The 9,585-nt window shown below is 35.4% G+C and overlaps 1 protein-coding gene and 1 long non-coding RNA gene across 2 annotated transcripts; one reads left to right on the top strand and one right to left on the bottom strand.

The window, feature by feature from the left end:
- The first annotated feature begins 3,068 nt into the window (after positions 1-3,068).
- On the top strand, positions 3,069-6,451 carry LOC126793554 (probable xyloglucan endotransglucosylase/hydrolase protein 30). Its single transcript, XM_050520107.1, has 4 exons — positions 3,069-3,520; positions 3,808-3,908; positions 4,035-4,243; positions 5,722-6,451. Exons 1-4 carry the CDS (start codon positions 3,313-3,315, stop codon positions 6,239-6,241), a joined length of 1,038 nt encoding a protein of 345 aa, XP_050376064.1. The 5' UTR covers positions 3,069-3,312; the 3' UTR covers positions 6,242-6,451.
- A 352-nt stretch (positions 6,452-6,803) lies between these two features.
- LOC126795259 (uncharacterized) lies at positions 6,804-9,562 on the bottom strand. Its single transcript, XR_007672253.1, has 4 exons — positions 9,428-9,562; positions 9,041-9,163; positions 7,721-7,838; positions 6,804-6,965 (listed from the first exon to the last, which is right to left on the bottom strand). It is a non-coding gene; the product is annotated as an uncharacterized LOC126795259 (long non-coding RNA).
- Positions 9,563-9,585: the final 23 nt, after the last annotated feature.

The raw sequence follows: 9,585 nt of genomic DNA, 5'->3' as shown, positions 1-9,585 counted from the left end.
CTTTGCTCAAACCGGCATCTCCCTTCGACCCCCGGAAAATCAACTGGCTTCTGACCAGTACTAAGGCAAACAATGCTGCTGATCATCTCCTTGCTCCCTTGCCTTGAGCGATTCTTGCTCCCCATATTGGGTGTCAAAAGCCCCCTCTGTCACTGCTCGTTTTTCTGTTGTTTGATGGGCGAGGGACCTCTGTAACTTTTGATTCCTTTCGCCCAAACAAAAAGATACCATTAGAAAATGCTAGCTACTTAAATCCTCACTATGTAGAAGCACAGAGAAAGTCTGAAATTGTAGATTAACACCATGAGTTAGCTATCTACTTCTTCGCTCCTTCTGTAAAATGTGCCAAGGTTTTAGCGGGGTAAGTCGGATTGTGAATGGTGCTACGTTTGCTAACCAAAGTTTGCTTCTCTGGAGTCTGGACTTAAATTTTACACCCTATACTTCATCCTATAAACTCCACATCCAATATATTCATATCAATCACTACAAGTTTAGGGTTTAGGGTTTAGGGTTTTTGGTATATTCACATCTAAGTTGAACCAGTGAATTGATGACAACGAGTCGTTACAACGGTGGATCGATGACATCTACATAATCTCCTTGTAAACAATTAATAACTAAAAAGTGTGCAATGTAGGCTCCTTTACACACAGTAGAAGAGGAATACTATGTTCTTTTGGTACAAAGAAGAGGAATAATATGAGGTAATAACATTGGACCAAAGAAATAAAAGAAGAACAAAAACGAAGAAGATTATCGAAGAAGAAATGAACAGCCCACCGCCGCCATACGCGGTTTTCAGACTAAAAGCCAAGAAAAGAAGCTTTCGTGTTTCCACTTTCCAGTCTTTCCACCTCTAAAACGTTACAAAATTACATATCTTCTCCCTAAAATACCCTTCTCTCCTTCATAATTACAATACGTGTTCTATTACTTCCTCCTCACTGGCTGAGTGGCCGTAGCTGTTTCCTTACCTGCTCCTTGATTATTCAAAACCCTAAACCCCGTTACTTGCCCCATAATTTATTTAGTTCTGTTTGTTTCATGCTTACGTTTTGATTTTGATACATGAACAACATAAGAAAGACATGAAAACTGCCGATTTAACTAGTCCTTTTGTATTATAATGAATCGAAATATAGCCAAAGAACTATAACCAAGGACTATCGAGTGTCATACTTATTAGATGTATGTGTGAAAATGGACTCCTACCTTGGAAACTTTGTAATAAGGTTTTCGTATGATGATATGTATAGGCTTCTTTGAACAATTCCAAAGTGTCGCTTTGCATGAAGATATATTTCTTCTTCTAGATCCCCGTATATATGATTTGGTCAAGTTCAGGAAGAGGGGTAGGTTACTAATCAATCTCGTGTATAACTTAAAGTCTTTGATTAATATTTAATGACCACAGTTATTTGCAATGATCGACCACCAAAAAAAACTATGTTCACGGAGGTGGTGTTATTTGTACGCAATGTAATTTCAAATGAAAATTCAAGTTTTATGCCATCATGAGAAGTATGGGGCATAACATATAATTATGAAAATATTGAAAACAACCACCTTCTACTATCATAATTTGACAGCTGCATATTTGGTATAGCGTCATGCATAAACACAAAGCTGGCTTAAATAATTGAGTCGATGAATGATGATGGAAACATTTGGGTAAGATTAAGGCTAGGGTTTGAGTTATCAAATTGTTCAAGAAATTAGGATGTGCGTGTCTGTTTCTTAATTAATTCTTCAAGTTACGAAAGGAAAAATAAGGAAACTGATGATGGAAATATACACATACACTGATGACTCTTCAGTATTCTTACGAATAACATGTTCAGTTACTCTACTTTCTATTATACATACTGATGGCATCAAAATTTGGTGTACCAAGCATGGATAATCAAAAGCAAATATGAAGAATATGAAGATTCTTAGATTTCTTACTTTCTTATCTTTTATCAATTTTGTTCTGCTCCAGTGTCATACAATATAGTTGGTGATTGTTTTGTTTTTTAATACATGATAGCTCATTATAAAATGTATGTAATTTTTGCATGGTATGGAACTATATACTCTTTATTGCATAATAAATCTATAGCTGCCATCTTTCAAATTAAGCTAGAGCCATAAGAATCCTTGTCTATATCTAAGCGGTATGTATCTGTCATCATTGCCTTGACTTCAGGCTAAAGATCAAGCACCCCTCCCTGGTTGATCACTGCATCAATTATAATTTCTTAATCACACTTTTCTTTACATAGAGATATAAATATCTTTATTTATTTGATTTCTTAAGGAGTAAATAATTAGCCGAGCAAAATTGAAAATAAAAATGCACGAATTTAAGTTGTATAGATTCCCAGTCTAAGAATCTGGTTATTATACATTTGTACGTTGTATCTTTCTGACCGCTATGGTAATTGGTAAGTGGTTCATGTTTTGAGAGTTCAGTTCGACAAGAAGTTCAGATTATATATTACAACAAGCTCTACTCAAAATGCCATAGATGATTATCCTCAATTTAATCAAGATAGTAGCTCGCTCCGCTCGATTGATTCTAGTTTAGTGTACTACGTACCTCACGAATCGATAATCAGACAACTTTATATTAGAAGGCATAACAACCTATCATCTATATTAACAACATGTGGCATCATTGGCCCCAAACACTTGATGATCTCAAATGCCTCTATAATCAGTAGTTGGCCATTGCTAGCTTGAATGTCAAAATCAGCACTTAATAAACCTCATTATCCATTGCAATGCCCTTTAACACAAAACACCAATAAACCTATCAATGACTAATTAACAAACCCAACCTCCCTCTAACCCATTCCACATCCCCCTTAAGATCATCATTAATATCACAATTGTAATATGTGTAAGTTGTAACCACCACCCCCACTTCTTCTACATTAATCACCTCCCCCAGTGGCCGTTTCGATAATACCCGGCCAACTGAGGGCACAAGCGTACACGAAGATTTATTTTCAAAGCTTTCTTAGCAGCCAATGACCATTAAATTTCATTTCTCCTTCCTTCAATTTCTTCGACCTGTCCATATCTCGTAACCTTTTTTTCCCCTGCATTGAATCCGATTGAATCCTCCCCTCTCTTGCCTCTTAGCTGCTTCTTCTTATTCTCTCTACGTGTATATATAATTACTCTCAGACAAAGCAAAAGAGGTGGCACCAGAGAGAGAGAGAGAGAGAGAGAGAGAGAGAAGACCACAAAAACCAGAGCAACAAAAACACCTAAACAGTGGCCGGATTATAAGAAAACTAACTACAATAGGAGAGACAAGAAATGGAGGGGAGGTTATCGCTGGTATCTCTCCTTGTTCTTCTTCTGACTACTACTCTTTCGTTATTAGCCGACGCGGTGCCTTACGCTAAGCCTTTCAATCTCACCAACATCCCCTTCGACGAGGGTTTCAATCTTCTCTTCGGCGACGGCAACCTCGTCCGCTCCCCCGACGGAAATGGCGTCCGTCTCCTCCTCGATAAATATACAGGTTTGTAAATATTATCAAGATTCTCATAATGATCATCTCGATCATGGTTCATGATTGCTCCTTTGGTTATTTTCTGGCTGAAATGTTCCTACGATTTCTTCATGTTGTCTCCAATTTACAACTGTCTGAAATGATCAAAGAAAATTTCCCTTTTTTTCTTGAATATGTTTTGTTTTTACTCTGATTAATATTTACGTGTTTTTCATGTTTATTATTATTAATTTATTATTATCTGTTGAATTGATAATTGATTATCCGTGTGCTTTGATTTGATTAATTGATTATAGGGTCTGGCTTTATTTCCTCCTCTCTTTACGACCATGGCTTCTTCAGCGCCAAGATTAAGCTCCCGTCGGATAACACTGCCGGTATTTGCGTTGCTTTCTATGTAAGCATCTTTCTTATTCATTTTATGATCTTTACAACTATTTTACAAATTATTATTATTATTTTATGGTTCTGGTGGGTTGCCTAATTTTTCTCTTTGTGTGATGATGAAATGTTTGGTAAACAGACTTCTAACGCTGACGTGTTTGAGAAGAGCCACGATGAGTTGGACATAGAATTCTTGGGTAACACAGCAGGAAAGCCATGGAGGTTCCAGACCAACTTATACGGCAACGGCAGCACCAGCCGCGGCCGCGAGGAGCGGTACCGCCTCTGGTTCGACCCGACAAAGGACTTCCACCGTTACAGCATCCTCTGGACCCTTAAGAACATCATGTGAGTCACTCTAATTAATCTTCTTTACTTCTGCTTAATTTGTATTCTTTGTTTTTTTTATCCTTCCTCTAAAACACCCGTTTCGGTTTGATGAATTCTTTCTGTTTTGGGAAACTTAATAGTATTATGGATGGTTCTCGTTAACGTGGTATGCTTCTGTGCATGCTTTCGTTGACCTCACGAGAGGCTAAAAGTTAGATAGTTTGACGTTGCGTGTGGGATTGTTTTTAATACGCAATTGTTTCTACATCCAATGGTTGTCAAACTTGTCTTCCTATTTGCATGTTGAAACTTATAAATTGTCGACCGAACTGAACATGATTTCATCCACACGGATCAAATCAATTAGGGATAAATATCCATTGGCTAGGGTATTCATGGGTATTTAACTTTAATGGGGCTGTAAAAAGGGTAAAAACGAGAAACGGGATGAAGATCCACTAATTTCGAATATGAAATTGGGTAAAAGACCGGATGATATTTTGATCCATTTCCCAATCTCCACCCAATAAGAATGAAATATATATTATATATGTTTTAATATTAATAAATAAATATTTATTTATGTAAATAAAAACCTTTTTTTACAGTAATTGATCTATTTTGGACTAGACATGTATTTGTTTAAGTTGGATTAATGTAAAAAACTATTTTTTCATGATATTTAGTTTTTATTTTAGATTTTTATGTTTTTATGTACTTCATGTACATTTTTATATAATATAACAAAATATCGTTAACGGGTATTATGACATGTATGAGAACGGAGAATACCCATTATTTTATAACGAAAATTAAACTGAGTACATGACATAAAAAATTGAGTATGTGTATGATATTTTGATCCTCTGACCCTACCCTGGTCCGAACCTGACCATTGACATCCCTACCGTAAACTAACTTTGAGGCATGTTGTGAAGACGACGTTTCTAAAGGTTGTTATTGGGAATATAGAATTATAATTTGACGCCTTTGCTAATTGTGTTAAGGTAAATTCGTGGTCTTATGAAGTAATTACCATTCGATTCAAAACAATAAAATTATGGTAATTAAATGATTTTGGGCAACTTTTTCTTCACAGTTTGTAATAATTGAAAAGTAGTAGACTCAACACGAGAGTAGTAGAATTTGAGTTGGTATTATATAAAATAAAATAAAAATTAACATGTGATGTAGGCAAAACAAACGCTTGTCTCATCTCTAGCTAGAATCGTTCTTGTGGGACGAATGCGCCAATTTCCTGAAGGCTCTGAATTTATTTATTGAAGGTCCAATGTTGACGTTGTTTTGACAGTTTTGGTTGTTTTATTGAAACGTTGGTAGACTGGAATTATGTTCATGATTTGACCATGAATTTAAGTTTTAGACTGATCAACCCGGCTAGTAGATCTTATTACATGTTAGAGGTTGACGAGAAAAAGAAGAAAACAATACACTTGATTGCCTGATACATTTGCATCCAATTGTTACATTTTCAGATTTTACGTGGATGAAGTACCAATAAGAGAGGTTGTACGAAAGGAAGCAATGGGTGGTGACTACCCAGCGAAGCCAATGTCTTTATATGCAACCATATGGGATGCCAGCAGCTGGGCTACTAATGGCGGCAAGGAGAAAGCAAACTACAAATACGCACCCTTCGTCGCTGAATTCAAAGACCTAGTGCTCGACGGCTGCCCTTCCGACCCGATTGAGCAATTTCCGTTCGGTGAGGCCTGCGCCGAGAAACTTGCCTACCTCAACGCTCAAGAATACTCTACAATTTCACGTGCACGGCAGGCGGCCATGCGCCGATTTCGTCAACGTTTCATGTACTACTCATATTGTTACGATTCTTTGAGGTACCCTGCATCAATGCCCGAGTGTGAGATCATTCAGGCAGAGAAGGCGCGGTTCAAGGATACCGGCAGGTTGAAGTTTGGAGGCAGTCACAAAAAGCAGCCTAAAAGGCGGAGCCGGAACCGGAGTGCGACTTCCGACAACCAAGTAGCTATATGACGATTATATATATATATATATATATATATATATATATATATATATATATATGTACATATATCATCATCATCTGTATGAATCATTTGTAAATTGAAATGTTTTAGTGTTGATTAATCATAATTGTGTTCTTTTTCCCCCCAACGACCTCTCTTAATAATTAGGGGATGAACCAATAATCTTTTCAAAATATGAAACACTATCAAGCTAGTACTCCCTATGATGTTAAGCTGCTTTTAAATCAAAGTCATGACTTCAAGGGAAAACAGTGTTTTACATCACACATTAGTTTTCCATTGTGAAAGACTAGAATGGAAGTAAAAACAAGCATTTAGGGGGCACGTTGTTGTTTTTATGTTAAGCTTCTTGTAGTGAGCCTTCAATTTGGCTCATCCATCAGCAGTCTAAAAACAGCTAACATCACCTATATAAGTACTAGATTTTAAGCCCCGCGCGTTGCAGCGGGATTCTTGTCTAGTGGCCGAATAGAACAACTATTGAAGATAAGATATAACGTTCAAAAATTGCAAAGATGATTACCACAGAGTTTTATACAGAGGAACATTTCATTCATAGAGCATAACGATAAAAGGTGTAATACACAAAAGATTAAACATAGAAAAGATGGTTATATTTCAACCATTGTTCTAAAATATGCATAAATTATAAAAATTAAGAAATTAAAGATCCACCGCTCTTGACTTTCTTCAGGCAGCTGCCGGTTCACCTACAACCAAAAGCGAGTAGTTAAAAAGATAAAATCAATTGTTTGAAAACTTCATAAGCTTTAAGTAGCAACTATTGGAACAGAAGACATTTTTCCTCAATTAGTTAATTTGAGAAGAATGGTGCTGTAACTAATCTAAATTTAGAATTTTCACTATTAGATAAATAAAAACACATGCAAAGATAAGTTAGATAACACTCATAATAGAAACATAAAACTTATACTCAACTCATCAGTATCTGATATTGATCAGTATCTGATTTTCACATAAATGGTAATTGATGATATAGCTTCTTCTTTTTTATCTCGTATGGCAAATAAGATAATGATTCACTCAAATGGTTATGAAACTAACCCTTTGTGATAGCACATGTGACATTTAAGAAAATTATACTATCTTCAAAGTGGCACAATCATCTCGATCAAGAGTTGCTGTATTTGCATAATACAACAATGCCAGCCAAAATTTTACAATCACCTCAGCGAGCTCATTATAAAATAAATTGCACTATTTAAAAGAAATCATCTTTTGATCTTAAGTCAGCAACCGATAGCATGACCTTCCATTTAAACAATAAAAAAATCACCAGGACCATATTATTTTCTTAAAATACAAATTAAAACTCAAAAAATGGATGAGGTAAATGTTGCACAATAGTGAACACATAATCTAAACCTTGCCTATGCATATCTCTCGAGAGCTTGAATGAGCTCTATGACTAACTGATCAATAGTCTTCTAATTGAAGTACTCACATTGAAAAACTCCTCTTATGACTCATCCATATGATTTTCGTCATCGTCATCAACATACATTCGCTCTCGACTTTTTCTTTATACCAACATTGTTCTCAACTTCAATGCCAAAATCTACCTGCTTAAATAAGAAATAGTTGATTCTTGTCAACCAAAATAAAATCAATTTCAGCCAAGCAAATCAAGTATTTATTGAAGTACACACAATGAAACAACAAAATCACTTTGAAGCATTCCAGCTGGACTATATACTTCAGTAAGGTCTGTCACAGAGGACCATTCATTAAAGTCAACTTAATTCTCTTGTTATAAGCGTCATACTTGAGTTCTAATACACAGAGGACTTGAGATAAAAAGCCTAAAATCATTGAAATATTTAGTATGTTAGTTAAATGAGTTTATCCTTTTTCCATCGGCCTAAATTTAGTAGCTTTTCTAATGTGCTAACCAAATAACATTAAGTGAAACCGTTTTTCCTATGATGATATATGCAGAAAGCTTGAGATCAACAAAACAAAGACTTCAACCTTTGCATAAAAACTATAGTGAACAAAAAAAGTACCATACATTAAGTAAAACATTTTCCAAGAGGAGAACAAACACATATCTAGTTAAACCCAATAGTTAGACTTAAGACACTAAAGTTTAAACTGGACATTAGACGTTTTTTTTTATCATCATATATTATTTCTATATGATACAATAACTTGGTCGTTTTGTAAGCAAACACTAACTTGGTCATTTTGTAAGTAACACTACTGGTCACTATATTTTTTTAAAAAAAATTGCACTGAATAGCATGTCATTATCTTTAAGAATGACTAATGTAGGTTTTATAGATTATAAGTTCATGTGTGAGGACTCCATTAAGTTCTTTAGTTGTATTTTTCATAATCGAGATTGAAAGAAGGCAATTCACTTTCAAGTTTTAATGGTTTAAGCTGTCTATTTCAGTATTTTGTGAGACAAATTAAGTAAATAATTTTCTTTTCCAATATATCTAAATTGCTAATGCTTTATGCCTCAGATACCAGAACATAACTCGTTTGGCTGGTGTACATGGGATGATTTCTACACTAATGTCACTTCTAATGGTCTAAAGCAAGGGTTAAAGAGGCACTAAGTTACACCAAAGACAATATTGCAGATCTTGATTAAAATTAGCATTGTATAGATAGTAAAAGGCCTTTTCTTTTGAAGATTTGAGAATGGTGAAGTGCCTCTAAATTTTGTTATTATCGATGATGGGTGGCAATCAGTTAGCATGGGTGCCAATGGTGTTAGCTTCTTAGCAGAGAACATAGGGAATTGAGGCATTACCTTATAGTTGATTTGCCAACAATTCATAATTTCTTGTATGTGTTTCAGCTTTGCAAACATACAAAGACGGTAAAGAGGGCTATAGAGTAGAGGATGGACCTTTGGGCCTTCGCCACATTGTATCTGAAAATACGGAGAAACATGCTTTGAAGTGAGTTCTCGTCACTTTTGAGACCAAATTGTCTTTGATTTACCTATCAGACTCTTCTATATACCAAATTGACAAAGATCCATACAAAATGATCCGAATCGGAACAAATCCAAACCTAGAGATCACAAAAACCCATAGAACGAAGAAACCCAGAAATAAGGTCATGAATAATTATGGAGGTAAAACTAAATGATTCAAATATGAAATTGAGTTTTCTCTCTTATACAAAAACATACCAACAACGTATAAATATGATTCTTGAGTCCGATCAAAAATGTAAAAGCGACTGTGCCATTCTTCGATTCGATTGAAGGTCTTGAGTCTGAGGCGAAGAGCGAGCTTGAGGATACCATAGAGACATAGAAGATAACTGAGGAAGAGGTGAGAAAGATGG

This window comes from Argentina anserina, chromosome 5 (genome assembly GCF_933775445.1).
Source record: "Argentina anserina chromosome 5, drPotAnse1.1, whole genome shotgun sequence".
NCBI lineage: Eukaryota > Viridiplantae > Streptophyta > Magnoliopsida > Rosales > Rosaceae > Argentina > Argentina anserina.
The sequence above is the reverse complement of the archived record's forward strand: the minus strand, read 5'-3'. Positions and strand labels throughout refer to the sequence as shown.